Here is a 21,865-nt window from a genome sequence, read left to right on the forward strand (position 1 = left end):
ATAGGTGGTGATCAAAAATTCCTCCAGAGAGTACCAAATGTCTTATGGGGTACAAAAATCACCCATGATTTAGAACCTTGATCTAGTCACTTTTTAGAATTAGCCTATAAAAGTCCACATCAATTGAGGTACAAAATCCCCATGATTTAGAACTATTGATCTAGTCACTTTTTAGAGTTAGCCTATAAAAGTCTACATCGTTTGGTGTTTGCAAAGAAGTGTAGAACAACCTGGAAAATACTTAGAGCTCTACAAAGACCCTGAATTGTGTTAATACATTTTTCAAATTGGTTCAAAACATTTATGATGTCATGCATCTCTTTTTTCCAAAAATTGCTTTGGAATACTACTAATATTGCCATAAACATAGTGAGGCATGACCTGCAGGGTAGCAAGAGAACCTCAAATCATGTAATTAAGCAACCACTACCCATGGTAAGATAAACATTTATTACATTAACACACCAATGAACAAATCATGTGGAACATTTCTTTGGGAATTTCCTTAAGCCAAGTGTATCACCTTCAGAAAAAAATCAGACCCAGATTCATCATTATAATCCTATTGATTTATAAGTATTTGAGCACATGTTAGGAGTTATCTACATTTAAAAAAGGGGGGGGCATGCCATCAGAAAAGTTGAATTCCAGTATTTAAACAGGTTCACAAGTAATTCATTTGCTAAAAGGTGATGCTGGGGAACAGTGATGTGGCTCTCAGGGATCTGTGCCCTGTGACTCTCAGGAAATGAGGAAATCCTGATAGGAGGCCTGAATGAGGAGCAGGAGTTCGCCAAGTAAGCAAGGGTACAAAGGAAAACATTCTCTAAAGAGGGCATCACTTGGGCCAAGTTGTGTGTCCATTCATTAATCAAGCCAGATTCTTTTCAAGCATGGATTTTTGTGCCCCCAACTGAGTATACTGAGATTGTGCCACAATCTGAGTATACCAGAATAACCAAGTCAGACAGAGTTCCTGCCTCAGAGACTAACTTATAAAAAAGCAACAGGACTTGATAAAGGGCACAAGAAAGAGAAGTGGATGGCATCAGGGGAGCAAAGAGATATGCCTAACTTGAACTTGCAGTTCAGTGAAGCCTTCTGGGAGGGACAGAAAGTTAAAGTGAGACCTGAAGAATGAAGAGTAAGCAGTAAGGCAAAGGGCGAGGCTGGGTGGGGAGGGGCAAGGATTCTTTCAGGAGAAGGTATGTGGGCAAGATGGTCCAGGGTAAGAGAAAGCATTGTGTATTCAAGGAATTCCAATGACTGGAGTGCTGTGAGTGGGAGCAAGAGTATGTGAGGAGGAAGACTGAGAGGCAAGCAGGGGCAGACTATCATGGGTTTTTATAAGCCATGGACATATATCATAAGAACAGTGAGAAAGCATTGAACAGCTTTGGACAGAAGAATGCAGATTGGTAGATTTAAAAAGATCATTCTCTGAACTATGAGAAATGGGTTGCAGAAAGTCAACATAGAGATGAAAATCTAGGCAAGAAACTTTGGCTGAAACCAAGGTAGTAACAAGTAGGGGTGGTGATAAGGTCAAGAGATGTGTAAGAGGTGGAACTAGAGATGGTCAATTTGACCTGGGAATTAACGAAGGTGGACAAATCAATGGCCACACTCAGGTTTATGACTTGGGCAGATGGCACAAGTTTTTGCCATTCACTGAAATGAGAAATAGAAGATAAAGATCCAGTTGGAGGGAGAAACTGGTCAATTTCTCTTTTGCCAAGTTGAGTTTGAAGAGTTGGCAGCTAAAAATTGAGATCTGGACCACCAGAGAGAAGTCTCAGATGGACACCATAGCAACTTCAGTGTATCTTTAGCATATCGACATGAATCAAAGCCAGAGAAGTAGACAGGATCTCCCAGAGCAGGTCTGGAGAGAAAAAAAAGAAAGCAAGGGAAGAAAATGAACTTCAGAGACTTTAATACGTGTCAGGGATGGAATTCCAATTCAGGACTAGAAACAAAGCAACCATAAAGCAAGTTTATGGTAGCTTAGGAAAGACATCATTATGCTTGACATAGAGAAGAAAGGGATGAAATGAAAAGGGAACTAATTGTAGAGACATTTAGAAAGTCATCAAGTCTTGGTGGCTGAATGCATAGGAGAAGGAATACAGGGAAGTTCCAGATTTCTTGCTTGGACTGACATGTGGATGGCAGTGTCAGATCCATCCTATTTTGATAAATGATGGTGATGACAGACCCATAAAAAGCCCCATAGAGTGCTCTGGAGATAGGAAGGCTCTTCAGAGTCATTCTGAACTGAGGGAAGGGGACTAGGCCTTTGAACTTTGGCATTCATAGGGGCTGCCCCCAAGGATCTTGGCTAAGGAAGATCCCTTCAGGCTAGACAATCCTCCGAGAAATTTTTAGCCTCCAATGTTTCAGTCCTGAATGAGGGACTGTGGGCAACCTGTGCCTTAACACCTGTTCACATTGCTATAAGAGGAAGACTTTACAGGAGGAAGACTGCCTTAAATAAATTGATAACTTACATTTCTTTGCAAAATAAATGATTTCCACCCTGTTCGATCTTTATAAGGTTGAGAGCATTGATCAGTATAAGCTCCCATTAAGTGATGGCATACATTTTCTTATTTGTCCCATTTGAGACTCTTTAGAGATTCAGAGTCTTTTAGAGTGACAGGTTCTAACTAACTGTGATCACTATATTCCTTTGGAGGGGACTTGGTCATTCTCCATCATGCCACAGACTGACCTTTATCCTTCGGATATTACCTCCAGTTCCATACTTGACAGTCTTCTTACTTTCTGTTAAGAAACTATCTGAGGCACATCTTGAAGTCTCTTACTCAAAACAGGAAATACGCTATTTTTTCCATTAATCCCTGGTTCTTTGTTGTGGAAAGGAATATCATAGTTTAAAAGCTGGTCACTAGGAGTACAGAATGTATTGCCTCACAAGACAAAACAGTCATTGGCAAAATGACCTGAGAAAAGGAAGAGTATCCATGAAGTGGTGGTGGGGAAAAGTGTGTAAGTGTGTGATTTTCTCAAAAATCATAAATTGATGCTTTTATTTCCAATTTTACTCTTATTCTATCTTAATTTTCTTAATCAAATATGAGAAGATATAGAACCTATTTTCTTTCTCACTATGCTGATGTCTCTTATACCAAACTATCAATCCAAACCAAAGTGTTGTCCTAAATGTAAAGTACCTGTTTATTTTTCCCTGTTTTCAATTTCTAACCCAAATACTCTGAAATTAACTCCAAAACAGAAAGGATTTGATAATCCCTGTTAGCTGCATCATATGAGTATTAGTGAAGTGAAATAGAATAGAAAAGTCAAAACCACCATCCATGAGAGCACTAAAAACAATCATAAATCCAGGGTACTGATACCCCAGATAGACACCACTTAGCTATCCATAGACCCCAACAACAGGAAGTACATTACAGATAGACACAAGGCTTAAATATTTTGCTTAATTTTTCTACTTAACTCTTCATTTTGTGGCAGTCTATAAGTTTCTTCTGTTGTTGGTAGTGTTTTTGTGTCTTTTTTTTTTTTAAATCAAAGGCAACTTTAGAGTCAAAACATAATTTCTCAAAGACCTCTGGAAAAATTCCTTTCCCAATGATGTAACAGTCCAACTTGGCAAAATCCAGAGGATGTCAGTAAATATAATCAATGGAGGTTAAGCGTCATCAGAGACTTTAAAAACTTCAAACGCAATTCATTTTACCACTTCGTAGTTTTCAAGTCCCTATGGCCCCAACATCCAGCTTCCACAAGACTTGATATAGCATGATCCCAGCTTGGTATAAAACATTACAGCTAATTCTGTGTTCACATTAGATCCAGTTAGTCCCCAGGATCTCTTCAAGTAAGTCCCAGACATTTCTGGCTCAACACCAGAGATTTTTGCTCCAACCAGAAACAAAGAGGGCTCAGCAAGTTATGGCCATATAAAATGTTAAGACAAACATCCACGTGTTTGCTAGACTTAAAACTTGTTCTGTGGCATCTATATTTTGCATTCAGAAACAACAGCAGGATAAGCCCAGAAGAGCTTTCTTCTGAGTAATTTCAAGTATGGGGTCCATTAAATCACTGGGTGTGAGATATGGTCTTCTCCAAAGTAAACAGATGACCCAGGCACTGGACCTACTTGAGTCCAGACAGCTTCATTGGGGTGCCCTAAGAATTTCATATATTAGCCATCAATTTGTGGAATGATAATATTAGACTAGTGCTTTATAGCCTTGGTTCACCAGGGAATCAATGAGAAGCTTTTGTAGAAATCAACCTCTGGTTTTTACCTACAAACATTCTGATTTTACTGCTTTGGAGTGCAGCCTGGGTGTTTTTCACATGCAGTCAAATGCTTTAGAATAATCTTCTCAAACTTTAACAGGCACCCAAATTATCTGGTTATCATGTTCAAATACAGTTTCTGCTCTATGTTCAAATGAAGATTCTGTGGCACCAAGATTCTATAGCTCTAAACAAGCTACCAAGAAAACTGATGCTGCTGGTCCAGAAACCACCATTGATCCGTTTTGGTGTTTTCATCTGAGAGCTTGTTAGAACTCTCAGGCCCAGCCCAGCACTTCTGAAGCAGAACATTCATTTTAACATAGTCATCGATGATGTGGACATGCACTGAAGTTTGAAGAGCAGTTCTATCCTAGAGGTTCCCAATTGGAAGTTCACCTGTGGTCAGGTGAAGGCAGCATCATCCCTCACAGAGGGATGCCAACTAGTCCATACTAGCAGCTGAAAATACAGATTCAGAGTTTCTCAACCTTGACTGCACACCTTAATCCATTGATCTGCCCCAGGAATTTGTCTTTGCCAACTTTCTCCCTCCAGGACCACCTCCAACATACCTCAACCCTACTTCATCCCAGGAGTCTACATCCCTTGATTTTGGTCTCTTTCTGTTCTGAACTCCCCCATGTCCTCTTTTCCTTCCTTCTATCCAACTTAAATTCCATGGCTTTGATACACCCTCAACTTGATGCACATCCCTGCTTAAGATGACCAATCTCCCTTTAATTTCAGGATCACTAAGATCAAGGTGGCTCAGTGCCTCCTGCCAATCACTCTGCCTTGCCTTGTCCACTCAGTCACTGGCTCTTCTAGGTGATTATTTCATGCCTTCTTCTTTCCGCTCAAACCTCCAACACCTCTTGGCCCAACTGACATTCACCAAATAATCGTGCTTCCTATTTCACTGAAAAAATAGACAAAAGCCAAAACTCCCACCTGCTGTCTCCACCACTTCCTTACCAGCACCTGTGCTCAAGTACTTGACCTTTTACTCCCTTTCCATGGAACAGGTGAATGGGCGCCTATCCAGGCCAAGCCCTCCACTTGTGTACTAGGTCCCATTCATCAACAATCTTTAGCTTTGACGCATCCAAACTCTGCACTTGGGCTTCCTCTCCAAGCCTGTGCCTTTCGTAATCTTTCCCAGGTTAGTCAATGATGACTCCACCAGTCCAGGTGCTTTAGACAAAAATGGCTTAAGTCATCCCTGACTTCTCTTTTGGTCTTGGACTCCAAGTCAAATCTGTCTGCAATAATAATAGTTCTATGTTCAAAATATATCTATCAGACTACTTTTTACCATCCTGCTTCCTCCAGGTTTGTGATAACACCTTCTCTTATGTACCCCTCTTCCTCTCTCATTGATAAGTACTGTTATTTGTTAACACCGAACTCTGTATAGAACCCTTCTATGCCTTTCCAACTCATGTGGAGTAAGAGCCACAGCTGGCTGAGACCCTGAAGAACACAATCCCCTCATGTCCCTGATTTCATTTCCTCTACTACTCCCCCTATCTCACACTGCTTCAAACACTAGAACTTCCTCACTCTTCTTCAGGCTTCGCCTACATATACCTTCCTCAAGGATTTTTTTTTTTTTTATTGTAAACAAATGGGATACATGTTGTTTCTCTGTTTGTACATGGCGTAAAGGCATACCATTTGTGTAATCATAAATTTACATAGGGTAATGTTGTTTGATTCATTCTGTTATTTTTTCCCTTCCCTCCCACCTCAAGGATTTTTCACTTGCATTTTTTTCTACCTTGAATGATCCTCCCTCAGGTATTTGTGTGGCTTATTCCTCACCCCTTGGCTCAACAGTCACCAAGAAACAAATACCTTTAAACGCAGTAGGAATCACTGACCAGTGAAATCCCCAATCTTTCTTACCAGGGTTGGTTCCAAATAGATTCTGGCTGAAAATCAAATCCAGTCTCACAGGGGTGGAGATTTTCTGTAAGTGCATCCATTAGAGCAGGTCCCATAGGCTGGGAGGACAAATTCAAAATTTTAAAGTTCTAAAAATATTTTGCAAAATAGGACCATCAATTAAGTGAGAGTACAACATCTCACAATGACTATTCAGAGAGTTCAGAATTGATTTGGAGACATATGTGTATTTGTATGTGTGCGTATATATGTATAGACACATGTGTATGGGTATGCATATGTATGTACATATATTTTATATAACATATATGTATAATATGCAATACAATATATGCATGTATGTAATTCATTTTATATTATATATTAATTATATTGCAATTGATGATATAATTTTATTATAATTAATACATATTACATAGAAGATATATATGTACAAATATATTCTGATCTGGCCTTCAAATGTTGGTCAAATCATTCTTTTTATTTCTTTTACAATGTAGACAGACTCAGAAAGAAAGAATCTAGGACAGTGGGAAGGGTGGACTGATTTTGTTCGGTTGAATCTGTGCTATCATACATTAACTGATCAAAAGCCAAGCTGTGGAATGGGTGGGTAATAACAACCCTAATGAAAAGTCACTTATCAAACACCTTTTCTTTTTCCCTTTCCCTTTTATTATGGAAATAATAAGTAAAAGCAATCACTTTCTGCATTCCCAGTCCCTTGGCTCCCTCACTACACTTACTTTCCTTTTGCACTCACCCTGTCCTTTCCCTAACATAAATGAGATTGTTTTATACTGTGCTGTGTAACTTCTTTTTTTTTTTTCAAACCTGAATGTAGTATATATCTGGACATCTTTCTGTACCAGAATATGTTTTTCTTTTAGTAGCTTCATGATGGTATTCCTTAATAATTTATATATCATAATTTATTTATGATCCCTTTTTATTATGGTAACTAATTTTTGTCAATGAGTAGCATTTGCATTATTCTAGGATAATTCCTTGAAGTAGCTTTCTGCCTCTAAGGAATGAATGTTTTAACTTCTGTGAGATACTGACAAATTGTCTTTCAGAAAAGCTTGCAGAGCTAGACTCAAGTGATTAATAGCTGAGAGTAGTTCCTTGTCAACATTTGGTATATTGATACTATCAACTTTATTTTTAAATTTTTTGCCAGTCTCATGGGAGAATATTTTTTATTCATATCTTATTTCATGTCTTCCTGAGTAATAATGAATCTAAGCTTCTTTTCATATCATTTTTACTTACTTATTCTTCTTGAATTGTCTATTCAAATTCTTTGCTCAAAATATTATTAAATTTTCTTATGGATTTAGCAACACTCTTTCTCTATATCCTTATATTGATCATTTATTTAAAAAGTATACTTTAAATATTTTTCCAATTCTGTTTCTTGGCTTGAAAGTTCTATGTAAGTTATCAGGTCATATGTATCAAACATTTCTTTTAGTAATGGATTCTGTGGTACAATGAATAGGGCATTGGACTTCTAACCAAACCTGCAATGGCCATTTAAACATTTCTTTTATGTTCTCTTTGTTGTTATTGTCCACCCCCTTTGTGAGGAGGGAGATTAGTCATGTTTAGGAAGGCACTTTTTTCAACTAAAGTCATAAAAAATTTTCTTATCGTTTCAATCACTACTTTTATGATGTTAGATATTTATTTTATTTATGTAGGACACAAATGCATTTAGATTTATTTTTAAGTGTTGTGCAAAGTAGAAGGACTAATTTTTAAAGATATTTCTAGTTGTTCCAGTATCATTAACTAAATACTTTTTAATCCACTGTTGCAAAATATTGATCAATTTATCTATTTTTTTAGATAACTGTAAGTTTTCAGGTAAATATTATATGTATTTTCCCTGTGTGTGCTTGAGAATTAACTAGTCAGGTTTTGAACTTTGATAAAAAGTCTGTCACTTTAATTGGGAATTTATTAAATCTATAAGCTAACTTTATAAAATGTAGTATCTTCGAAATATTCATTCTTCCCACTTGGAAACATTTCTTTCCATTTCTTTACATACTTCTTATGTTCTTCCAAAAAATGTTTAATAATTTTATTTATAAAAGTCTCCATTTCCTTTTATTTGGAACATTTTTTATCATAGTATTAGTGAGTACTATCTTTTTTTCCTCCATACCATGTTCTAATTAGTTATTGCTAGCATACAGGAGACATATTGATATATTTATATTTTCATCCCAAATATACCACTTTAATGAATTCTCTCTTTCACAGTTTCTCATATAGTTGTTTTAAAATTTCTTGAAATTTTTTGTGTGCCCCCCAAAAAATGTAGGTTGTCTGTTAGGTGATTATTACAAAACAGTTGCTAACTGTGTTATTTAACTCTTCTAGACTTCTTTTTCTTTTCATCTACTCAAACATTTTTTTAATAAATGTGTGCTAATACTTTCTCATATGTATTTTAGTGTTAACCATAATGTACATAAAAGTTTCTGACTCTAATAGTTCTTGATGGATTTTTCCTTGCATATTACTTTTCAAAATATACTCTGTTGCCTGATTTTTTTTATTTATTAATTTTGATTCATTGTACACAAATGGGGTACAACTGTTGTTTCTCTGGTTGTACATGAAGTAGAGTCGCACCATTTGTGTAATCATACATTACATAGAGTAATGATGTTTGTCTCATTTCTCTTATTTTTCCTTCCCCCCAACACCTCCCAGCCCTCTTTTCCCTGTATACAATCCATCCCTCCTCCATTCTTGCCTCCTTCCCACCCCCCATTATGCATCATCATCCACTTTTCAGACAGATCATTTGACCTTTGGTTTTTTGGGATTGGCTTATTTCACTTAGCATAATATTCTTCAACTCCATCCATTTACCTGCAAATGCCATAATTCTATTCTTCTTTACAGCTGAGTAATATTCCATTGTGTATATGTACCACAGTTTCTTTATCCACTCATCAACTGAAGGGCATCTAGGTTGGTTCCACAATCTAGCTATTGTGAATTGAGCAGCTATGAATATTGATGTGACTGCATCACTGTAGTATGCTGATTTTAAGTCCTTTGGGTATAGGCCAAGGAGTAGGATAGCTGGGTCAATTGGTGGTTCCATTCCAAGTATTCTAAGTAATCTCCACACTTCTTTCCAGAGTGGGTGCACTAATTTTCACCCCACCAGCAATGTATCAGTGTACCTTTTCCCCACATCCTCGCCAACACCTATTGTTGCTTGTATTCTTGATAATCGCCATTCTAATTGGGGTGAGATGGAATCTTAGGGTAGTTTTGATTTGCATTTTTCTTATTACTAAAGATGTTGAACATTTTTTCATGTATCTGTTGACTGCTTGTAGATCTCCTGTGAAGTGTGTGCTCAATTCTTAGTCCATTTATTGAATTACTTGTATTCTTGGTGTAAAGTTTTTTGGGTTCTGTATAGATTCTGGAGATTAGTGTTCTATCTGAAGTATGAGTGGCAAAGATTTTCTCTCACTCTGTAGGCTGTTTCTTCACATTGGTGATAGTTTCCTTTGCTGAGAGAAAGCTTTTTAGTTTGAATCTATCCCAAATATTGATTTTGATTTTATTTCTTGTGCTTTGGGAGTCATGTTAAGGAATTCTAGTCCTAAGCTGACATGATGAAGATTTGGACCTACTTTTTCTTCTATAAGGTGCAGGGTCTGCGGTCTGATTCTGAGTTCCTCGATCCATTTTGAGTTTTGTGCAGGGTGAGAGATAGGGGTTTAGTTTCATTTTGCTGCATATGGATTTCCAGTTTTCCCAGCACCATTTGTTAAAGAGGTTATCTTTTCTCCATTGTATATTTTTGGAACCTTTGTCTAGTATGAGAAAACTGTATTTTTGTGGGTTTGTGTCTGTGTCCTCTATTCTGCACCATTGAGCTACCTATCTATTTTTGTGTCAATACCATGCCATTTTTGTTGGTATTGCTCTGTAGTATAGTTGAAGTTCTGATATTATAATACCCCCTACTTCACTTTTCCTGCTAAGGATTACTTTAGCCATTCTGGGTCTCTTATTTTTCCAAATGAATTTCATGATTGCTTGCTCTGTTTCTATGAGGTATGTCATTGGGATTTTAATTGGAATTGCATTGAATCTGTATAGCACTTTTGGTAGTATGGCCATTTTGACAATATTAATTCTGCCTATCCAAGAACATCTGTTGCCTGATTTTAATATTTATACATCTACTTTTTCTTCAAAAGCCATCCCTTTGTTTCCAGGTTTCATAATTTTCAGAGCATGTATGCCTCTTATAAGCAGCCTACAGATTGATTTTAAACAAATACTAAAGGTTCTGTATTATAATAACATATTAAATACTACTTAAAGTATATTAAACTTCCACTTTCATAGGCTAAAAATGGTCTCACGTTACCTATTCCATATGACTAAGGCTACCATTTTATTGACTCACTTTAAACTTATTTCTGCCATATTTATGTTTTATGTTCACATTGTCATTTTTTAAATTTTAAATATTTCTCCCTTTACACTCTGGTCCATTTCTTTTTTTTTTTTCTTTAATATGCATTTTAATATCATTTAGTTTTTCTTTTACTTTTTTTCCAATTTTATTGGGGTATAATTTACAAAATGTATTTATTTACATTGTATAATGTGTTTTGTGATTTTACATATATATTTTAACTACCACAGTCAAATTAATAAAATGTTACTTCATATTGTTATCTTTTTATCTCTTTCTTTGCTTGCTGAGAATGTTTAGAATCTACCCTCTTAGTAAATTTAAAGCATGCGGTACATTATTATTATTACCTACAATCACCACTATGTATGTTAGTCCTCCAGAACTTGATCATTCTTTGTAAGTGAAACTCTAGACCCTTTAACTGAGATCTCCCCTTTCCTCCATGCCCCAGAACCTAGATGCCATCATCTTTCCTCTGATTCTGTGATTTCAACTTTTTTAGTTTCCATATATAAGTGAGATCATTCAGTGTTCACCTTTCTGTTCCTGCCTTATTTCACTTATTGTAATGTTCTACAGGTTCATCCATGTGGTTGCAAATGAGAGCATTTTCTTCTTTTTTAAGGCTTCATGGTATTCCATCACAATGTATATGTACATTTTGTTTTTCCCTTTATCTGTGATGGACACTTGGACTATTTCCATATCTAGTCTACTGTGAATACTGAGAGCATGAAGATGAGTATGCAGATGCCTCTTATAGATATTGATTTCACTTCTCTAGGATATATCCAGAAGCAAGACTGCTAGATTATATGGTAATTATATTTTTAATTTTTTGAAGAACCTCCATATTGTTTTGCACAATAGCTGTTATTCACATTCTCACAGTACATAAGGTTCCTTTTTCTCAGTCTGTATCAACCCTTGTTATCTGTTATCTTTTCAATAACAGTCACCCTAACAGGTGTGAAATGATATCTTCCTGTAGTAGATTTGCATTTCCCTGATGATTTGTGATGCCGAACATTATTTTCATAAACCTATTGGTCAGTTAGTATGACTTTGCAGAGAAATATCTGTTTGGGTCATTTGCCCATTTTTAATTGGATTATTTTTAATTGGGTTATGGTTTTAGTTGGGTTGTCTTGCTATTGAGTTGAGTTTATTATATATTTGGGATAATAACCTTTTATCAGATATATGGAATGAAAATATTTTCTAGGATTCCATTGGTTGTTTCTTCACTCTGTTGATTATTTCCTCTGCTGCCCATAAGATTTTTAGTTTGAACATAAATCCTATATTTCTCATTTTTGTGGTGTGCTTTTGAGGTCATATCCAAAAAATTCATTGCCTAAACCAATGATAAGAAACTTTTCCTGTTTTCTTTCAGTAGTTTTATAGTTTGAGGACTTATATTTAATTCTTTAATTCATTTTGAGTTCATTTTTTATTCTTTGTTATGCATGACAGTAGATTTCATTTTGACATAATTATAGAAGCATGAAATATATCTTGTTTTAATTAAGTCCCCAGTACCTCTTATTCATTTCATTTTTTTATGACATGAGATAAGGTTCCAGTTTCATTCTTCTGCCTATGGACATAGTTTTCCCACCACCATTTTTTGATGACATTGCTTTTCCCCATATGCGTTCTTGGCACCTCAATTGTTCTAAAATGTACGGACTTACATCCGGGCTCTCTATTCTGTTTCATTGGTCTATATGGCTATATGGCTATTTCTGTGCCAGTATCTTGCTGTTTTTATTACTATAACTTTGTAGTGTATTTTGAAATCCAGTAGTATCCTCTCAGTTCTCAGAAATGTCTGTGGTTATTAAACCCATGGCAGCTTACCTATATGAGAATGTGTTTCTCTGTTTTTATCATTTGGTTGTTGATTTGGCTAAGTATAGGATTTTAAGTTCAAAACAAATTGTCCTCAAGTTATTTTCTACCATTATCATCAAAGAAAGGCTGAAGCAATCTGACTCTTATTCCCTAATATATAAACTGCTTTACCTCCTATAGGAACACTTTTGGAACTTTTCTCTTTACCCTTGGAAATTTGGAATTGAAGTAGGATGAAACTATTCATTTGCTCTAATCAGTCCTTGATGAGCTCTTCACATCTTAGGGTTCAACTCTTTTTTCATCTCTAGAAAATTCCACTCTCTCTTCCTTCTTCTACTTTAATTTCTTTTCCTCATCCTTCTATTCTCCTCCTTAATTGCCTTTTTTCAATTTTTTCATGCCCATCACCGAGACATCGAATCTTTTGTATCAGTCCATCATAACTCTTGACTTTTTTTTCATTTTTTCTTTTCTCTTTGTCCCTTTTTAACTCTTCTGGAAAAATTAGCAAATTTAATTTTGAAACTTATTAATTTTCTTTTGGGCTGTGGCCATTACACTCTTGGACTCTTTTATCCTTTTAAAAGATGCATTGTTCTATTATGTCTCTATATATTGAGGCACTGCTCTTCCATTTAGTTTCTGCTGCCCATTACAAAGCTTTGTCCTCTGGACAATATTACTGACACTTATTTATTAGCCCAGCAAAGTGATCTAGCTTCCCAGTTTGTCTCCCTGAATATCAACTTGTTTTAGCTATTCACTCTCAACTTGGAGTTACCCTGCAGTTAGCTTATATCCACACCAGACTTCCTGAAAATGTTTCAAACTATGATTTCTAATAGTTTTATTTCTCCAGATACTATTTATGTATTTTTGTATGTGTGTGTGATTCTTCTGATTTATTGATGATATTTTTGATAGTCTCTTTAGGCATGTATCACTTCATTTTGCTTTATTAAATGTTCACTATTATCTCATTTTATAGAACTTTTATAGAAGTGAAAGCATCCATGTAAGTACCGAGTCTGCAATATTTGTTCAGTCCCCATCTGTGTAAGTCAGTTTTCCATTGCTGTGACAAAATATCTGAGAAAATCAACTTAAAAGTATACTGATTCAGGTTCAGAGGTTTTAGTACATGATCCCTTGGCCCCATTGCTTTGGGTCTGTGTTGAGGCAGAAAATCATGTCAGGGAGCACAAGGAACAAGGCTATTCACCTCATGGTGACTGGGAAGCAAAACAGAGAAATGGAGGAAGGGGCTCAGTTCCCAATATTCCTTCAGGAGCATACCCCCAATGACCTAACTTCCTCCCACTAGCTCTACCTCTGAACAGTTCCACCACCCACCAAAAACAACACAGACTGGCAACCAACTCTTTAACATATAAACCTTTGGGGGATATTTAAAATGCAAGCCATAATACCACCTAGTTTCTTTAAAATAAAAATTAACATTAGACACCATTTCTTTGAGATTCTCATGCTTCAAAGAACTACAGCTACCTTACTAAGAAAAGCAAATTACAAGCATTTTTTGTTATTTTCTGAACTTTCTGGTATTATAAAGATATAAAAATAAATATTAGATGAAAAAAGACACAAATTAATAACTGGTGTTTGATAATGACTCTTTCTTTATAAAGCTATAATTCTATTTGCTACTAAACAGGCATGTAGTTAAATCGATTAAGAGGAACTTTCTTCCAAATATGGCAGCAGTACTTAACAATGGTCTGTGGTATGCTCTTTTACTTCCTAATAAACACAAAGCCCCATTCATTGAAAAGAGCATTGATTATGGAACTCATTCAAATTCCCAATTTTTGCAATTTGTGGTCTGACTTTTCATCTATCTATTCACAACAGTTGGATAGAAACATCTACTATATTTGGAAAATGATGGATTACCACCCAAGTTTAAGGTAGAAAAATAATGATTACCAACTTGAAGAAGAAACAAAGCCATTGTTGTTGTTATGTTTTTTAGGTTGGACTCATCCTTTCCTACACCCTACTCCCCAAAATGGTGGTGTCTTGATGACCTAGAGTTACCTATCACATTTGTCCATTTGTGTCAGAAAGCAAAACAAAGATAGTAAGTTGAGTGATAAATTAAATCTATGGATACATAAATATATGTCCTATTGCAATGCTTCTCTTTGAAGTATCAAGTCTAACTTCATTTTCTGCTGTAGTTAAATTGCTGTGGGAAGCTTGTCTGAGACTAGAGGACATTGACCTTTTGAGGTGTTGGCTGCTCCTAAAGAAAACTCACTGCTGCTCACAGGAATGGGGTGGAGTGAAAACACACCCATGCAGAGGCAGGAAGCCACACTTGTGGGGAGAAGAGGACCATGCCCTAAAGCAAGCCAGTTCATTCCCAGATCAGATATTCAATTCCAAGGAGGATTCCAAGGCTCAATTGTCCATCTCAGGACTATGTAGGTTGCTGAACTTGCGTATCAGGTCTGGGTTAGTATTTACATCATACACAAAGATATACCTCTGTGGTTAAATAACCATCATACCTTTTTACAAGGGAGGTACAAGTACCTAATCTGTAACATTGCTATTGCATGTGAGGATCATTCCCAGAAAGAAGTCTTCCTTGACCCCACACGATAGGTTTGAATCCCTATAACTTTCCCTCAAAGCATTTGTTTCAATAAAAAGGTACTGCCCATTTCCACATGGTACAGATTCTACATCTCCCAGTTGGAAGGGAGAAAATCATAGCAGGATGAATTATTTCCCACCTTCTCTCAGGTGGCTATGATAATGTATCTTCATGAAGCAGGACATGGGGAAGCTGCACATTGTTTTCTCACATTGATGCAGAGTTCCTTATGACTACTAGACACTCCTGTCTAGTCTGAAAATATGTTGGGCAGAGTTTTACATATCGTGGGTGACTTTTTTTGTCACCAGTGGTGTGCTAGAGGGAATCTGAATAATCCCAAGGTCATTCTGAAGTCTCTGTCTGGGAGAGGGAGTGAAGCCAGAGGATGACCAGAAGTCAAGTCACTCACCTTTCTGGGTCTGATTTTCCTGATGTATCAAATGGGCATTTGAGTTCTGTGATCTCTGTGTCCTCTTCATTCCTGCTACCTTGTGAATTCTGTGGTTACAAATTTGAAATTAATTTTGTTTTAATTTTGTAGACAGAATGCTTGTTTCTTTTCTCCTCTCCAAAACCAACTTTTACTTTATTTTGAGTAAGATTCATCATAAAACCTGTAATTCCACCTAGATCCCAGAAATATTACCTACAGACCTAATTTTCTCTTTTCCTCTGATAGGATAAGTTTATACGGTTCATTTTAAATCAGTCTTTAAGCAAACAGAAGTATACAAATAACATATGGGAACATGGAATAATCCACAAACGGCAAATAGTCTGAAAGAATATATTTAATCAAAGAGGAAATGGTTTATAAATGATTTTCCAGTTATGCAATCTTGTCTCAAAAATATGTTTTTTCCCTGTGAGAACATGAAAGAATCATATAATTACCATAAACTTATCATTTTAAATGATAATAAAACCCAAATCACAGTTCTTTAGAGAAAATGCAATTGGTATGAGATTTTGAATTGCAATCAGTAGAGTTTCAAATTCACATGTAATAGATAGTACCAATGTGTGTTTATGAACATTTCTTCCTACAGAAAATCATAATGGGATTTCCACAGGGGAACCCTGGGAATAATGTCACTATCACTGAACACCAGAGGGTGAAGTGACACAAAGGACTGTGGCTTGACTATAGACACCTGCCATAAAAGACCCACATATTCTCTATATTTTTCTCTGGAATGGACCAGTTCTGAAAATGAGTAGGGAAACCAGTTGCACAAGATCATCCAAAAAGGAATCATCCTCAGGAAACCTGCTCCATCTCTTAAGGGAAAGGAAAGCAAAGAACCCAAGAGGATAGGAGATTCTCAAATGAGATTCTCACTCCCAATTATTCAGTGGCTCCCTGTTACCCAGAGAACAAAATCTGAGCCTCTCGTGCAGAAGCTTAAGGCTCCCCTTCTCTGTACAGCCTCATTGATGCAACAAAAAATAGTGAAGGGGTGGGATAAGAGAAGAAACCAGAAGCCAAATGAATCAGGGCCTTGACTTTTACTTGGAATAAGGTAAGAGCCACTACAGGTTCAGAGCAAGGAGTGAGAGGATATGCCTGATGTTTATTCTCAATCATTTTTCTCAAATGGTCTCCATATTTCAGCAAACTCATTCACCCTGAGAGCCCTCCCCAAATATTCCTAATCATAATAGCCTCATTTATCCTAGTGTCACCTCAAAGTCCCTCCCACATAAAACCTCTCTGATTCTTCCAGCAAGAGGTGACTCTCGCTCCTGATCTAATCCTCTGAATGCCTGCTTAGACCATAGTCATAACATTTGCACTTTTTTCCTAGTATGTACTCTTATAAGTCAAATGATAAAGTCAGACATGTCTTGCTTTGAGCTTCAGCCGGATTGCAGATCCCTCCAGCCATGAATTACATTTTATACAGGAACACAGTGCTCTTGCTTTGGCTGGTGCTCCACAGGCTTGTCAGCTGTTTCCAGGCCCTTGGCAATATGACAGCCAGCCACCTGCCAATTAGCAGTTTTGCCAATAGTTCAATTCCATTTACTCGTCTAAAACATGGTGATGATAAGTAGATGATGATACATAATGGGGGAGGGGGTGGGGTAAGAGAATAATGGAGGAACTTTGGATTACATTGAGGGACATGAGAAGGGGAGGGGGTAGGTGTATGAAAGATGGTGGAATGAGACAGACATCATTACCCTATGTACATGTATGATTACACAAATGGTATGAATCTACATCATGTACAACCACAGATACAAAAAGTTGTACCCCATTTGTGTACAATGAATCAAAATGCAGTCTGTAAAAATAAAAGATAAAAAATAAATTGCATGTAAAAAAATTAAAACCTAAAAACATGGTGAAGGGGAATACATATTTCAAAAAAGTTAAAACCAAATTATCACCTCAACCATTTTTTCCCAACTAAACTGTTCAGACATAAATACCTGTTGTTATCCTTCAGCCATATTCTCCCTTCCTGGGAACCCCACAGTGACTCCTTATCTCCATCACTTGTTCTGGGACTTGCCTTGTATGATGCCGTCCTCTTTGTTACCCTTGTTTATCACATTTGTACTTCCCCCACTAAAGGGCAAGCTCTTTAGGGATAGAGTTCTCACAGTTTTATTTGTGGGTTCCATTTGTTCCCTCAACCACTGACCCTGCTCAAAAAAAAAAAAAAAAATCTGCAGATGGATTTTTGCAGGGTTCTCTCAGGTGTTCTCTCAGCTTCAATTGCAAATAAAATGAAATAAAATAAAGCCCAAAGCTAACCTTCTACCTCTGTTATAGGATTTTGTGCCACTGTATCAAGACTTTGAGAATTTTTATACACGGAACCTTTACATGAGAATCAGAGACAACTGGAACCGGCCCATCTGCAGTGCCCCAGGGGCTCATTTTGATGTGATGGAAAGGGTATCCGATGACTATAACTGGACGTTTAGGTGAGGCAGCCACCTGGAGGGACTTGGTGGAAAAATGATATTCCCTTCAAGGAAATCCTCGCATGGGAACCATATCACAGATCTGAAAAACCCCAAATGCAGAAGTGGTTGGTCTTCATCCTTCAGACCTTGGCAGCTCTCATGAGGTCAATGGAGGAAGTCAATAATTGCTTTGCAAAGGCAGCTTATTTATGATAAAACTAAAGTTATATCATAACTTTCAGTTATATCATGAAACCCATGTTAGAAGGTACAGGACATAAGAGCTCTTTCCAGCTTTCCTGTCAAATCGTACCCTTCTCTTCTCCCTAATGGAGACAGTGTTGACACAGCTTCTTGTTCCTTTAGAAATTCTTGTTGGGTTTTAAATCAGAGCATGCTTTTCATGAAAGCCATTGCCCAAGGAAAATCAAGAGTGAGTAGTACACCATGGCCCAAGATATCTTTCTCTAATGCTGACCCCACTTCATTATGGATTGCTTTCCTCTAAGGACAAGCTATTATTGTATGCTGAAAACAGTGAAAATTAAAAAGAAAAAGAAAACATATGATCTGGGCCAGGCCCAAATCCCTGTCTCTTGGGCACTGGGATTAAATGAGAAAGTCCTCTGTGCTCACTTGTCTGTCTCCCTGCAGGTTTACTGGAAGAATCATCAAAGATGTCATCAACATGGGCTCCTATAACTTTCTTGGGCTCGCAGTCAAATACAATGAATCTATGAGGACAATAAAGGACGTTTTAGAAACGTACGGCTCAGGTGTGGCCAGCACCAGACACGAAATGGGTATGTGCATCAACTACTTTGGAATTTCGTCCAGTCTTGTCTCAGGTTCCTTGTGACTACTTCTCAAATTGATATTCTATCTAGAATATGTGCCTCAAATAACTATTATAAAATTCAGAAAGCAAAAGGGATATAAAAGACTTTTTGAAATTTTCAAGCATTTTGCTATTGCCAGGCAGTTTATTAAATTTGCTTTCATTCTCATGACTGAGTGAAAATAGATCTTTCCTGATCACATTTCTAAAATAGCAACTATTGTGCCCCCTCCAGCAGGTCCTAGTCTGTCCTCTCATTTTTATTATTAACATTCACTAGTGATCCAAATAATCTCGCTTTTGTATTTGCATATAACCTGTCTCTACTCCTCCAATATAAGCTTCATAACAAGAGGGACTGGCCTTGTGGAATGTTGGGTTGAATGAATAAATGATGAATGGATAGACAAGATGGAGCTAACTGCCTATTTATTTACCTTCTAGAAAAAAAAATCTTATTCAAAGGAATAAAATTTGTGAGAAGGAAACTTCCACTCCTCTCCACTGCAGGGAGAAAAAATATTGGGAACTTGTACTTAGAGAATGCTTTGCAATAGCTGGCATGTTGTGGTGGTGATTGTTTTCATGTTATCATATCATTTATTCCTTAAAAAATAAAATCCTGTACTATAAGCAGTATGGGTGGTATTTTCCCCATCTTCTAGAAGAACAAACTGAGTATCATGTCATCTAAGTGATGTGCCCAAGGGGACTCATTAACCACACTTTATTTCAGTCTAGCTCATCTCTCTCTACTATCACTGTTCCCCATCATGGAGTCATAAGCAGAGTTTACCCAGTTAGGCCAAACCTGCCTAAGAATCAGTGAGAAGTCTGTTAAAAAGAGATTTGCCATTAATGAATAATGAATTGCATGCCCCTCTTAGATAACTAGTTAGCAATAGGCTTTAAGAACAAAATAATTATTTCAAACTGTGCAAAAGATGCTTCGAATAGAATAAAGTGTTTTTTGTATTCAAACATTTGGCAAATAACTAAAGCTCCAGTTTTAATAGTGGTTGCTCAGGTTTCTTAAGAAAGACAATCTACTTAGCATCAGGTCTGTTAGCATGAGAGCTGGATATGTAACAGCATGCTCCTAGGTTGTGGAAACAGGGTTGGTTCTAACCCATCCATGATGTCCCATTTGGAGATGGAGCAGAGAATGGAACAATACCCCCAGACATAACAGGCACAAGTCAGGAAACTTTGGGAATGTTTTCTCTGGTGCTGGTGACATCTAGTATCAGGGTTGTAATGATCAGGAAAAAGACACTGTCCTGAAGATGACGACCCCTCCACTCAGTGAAACCAAACAGTCCCCTATCACGGCTGGCAGAATCTGAAGGACAGCAGTTTGACACAGGCTGTAGTTTACCTGCAGAGGAAGGCAGATATGGAACAAGGATCCCTGATTTCATGGGTTCAGCAAACCGAGAAACTAGCCAGAAATGAAGTTTCCATTTTTTACTACCCACAGCCTCAGTCTTTCTCTGCCTATTAACACCTCTGCATTGTTAATCTTTTATAGTTACCTGCTTCATTCAACTCTCTAGGTCAAGTTCCAAGAAGAGGATTTCAATAGTTTTCAAGTGAATAATGACAGACCCAAAAGAGAAGTCACCCACACACATTTTGGGCAAATCAAAGGACTTAAACATAAATACAAGCAGTCAGTTAAGAAGTGAATAAATAAGAGGGGACATTGAAAGTATTTTGCCCTATAAATAATAATCTTAATATGGCATGCAACAATTTGGAATAGCATAACTCTGAAAGACATTTATTCTGAGAAATTCAATTAACTCTTGGAAAACATGTGCTTTACAGTCTTAAGAAAATGTTTAATAGCACAAATGGATTAACAACACATTTGCCTACTAAATGGAAAAAGACTGAAATATGGCCCCAAACCCCAAACTCAACTACATACTGCAGTTTAAAATAAAATATTATTCAATTAAAGTTATTCCAAAGAATGAAAAGTATAAAGATACCAGCCAGATATCTGATTCCTTCCTCACTGCTGTAACCACCATGCCCCTAGTGCCCAAGAAGGAAGCCAGGCCAGTGGAAGAAGTTACGAAAGAAAGGCCCCAAAAGAAAGTTGTTTGCCAAACCTACACCTGTTAGAACTAAGGCCAAAAATACAGCTGGGAATGATACATTTCTACAGATACATATACAGAAATACAAATGCCATTTTCAAGATGTATTTTAGAGTATACCTAAAAAAATAAAGGAATACAGAATTAAGGGAGATTTTGATCCTCTCGTGGGTCAATTTTACATTACACAGGCCAATGATAAAAGGAAATGCATAGTTTTTATATCCTAAATATGAGACAGACTAGAATGATAATTTGGAGTCATAATCAAGTGTTTAAATATCTAAATGTTTAAAATTTATATCTTCAACTGGTGATGCTTTTTGCTCTGATATTCCTAGAGCTTGGCTCTCCCTTTCAAATTATGTGATAATTTGAAGTTTGGTAGTGACAGTCTAGTTTCTCCTAAAAACTTTGCTCAAGGGCTGTGAAAGTTTAGAAATTTGTGAGTGACACCAAATTGTGCAATAAAGAACTCTAGACTTAACAGTTTATCAAAGCTTTCAGAAACCCATACTCAATTTATTCTTTTCATGGTGGCTGAAAAAAGAACTGGTTGCAGAAAGGATCTTAAAATTGCATGGATTTTTAGATTTTCAGCACTGGGATTGAGAATTGTGCACACACTGTTCATAATATTTGAGTTTTGAACATCAAACAACATTAAGTAATATCTCCATTATGCAAGACATTGCCACATTTGATCCTTGAATTTCCTTATCTTCAAAAATGACTTAATTTTTCTCTAGGTAGAAGATATTTATTTGACTATATTGGTTTAACAATGGAAAAGAGTGCAGCGACCCCTAAGACAAAAGCAGTGCATC

General features: G+C 36.7%; 1 protein-coding gene across 1 annotated transcript in view; it reads left to right on the top strand.

The window, feature by feature from the left end:
* Nucleotides 1-21,865, top strand: part of Sptlc3 (serine palmitoyltransferase long chain base subunit 3) — a 158,071-nt gene that overhangs the window by 37,395 nt on the left and 98,811 nt on the right. Inside the window, exons 3-4 of the mRNA XM_047541702.1 lie at nt 17,956-18,110; nt 18,747-18,895. Of these exons, the coding sequence (XP_047397658.1) occupies nt 17,956-18,110; nt 18,747-18,895 (304 nt within the window). The remainder of the gene's footprint in view (nt 1-17,955; nt 18,111-18,746; nt 18,896-21,865) is intronic.

Source organism: Sciurus carolinensis, chromosome 2 (genome assembly GCF_902686445.1).
Source record: "Sciurus carolinensis chromosome 2, mSciCar1.2, whole genome shotgun sequence".
Taxonomy (NCBI): domain Eukaryota; kingdom Metazoa; phylum Chordata; class Mammalia; order Rodentia; family Sciuridae; genus Sciurus; species Sciurus carolinensis.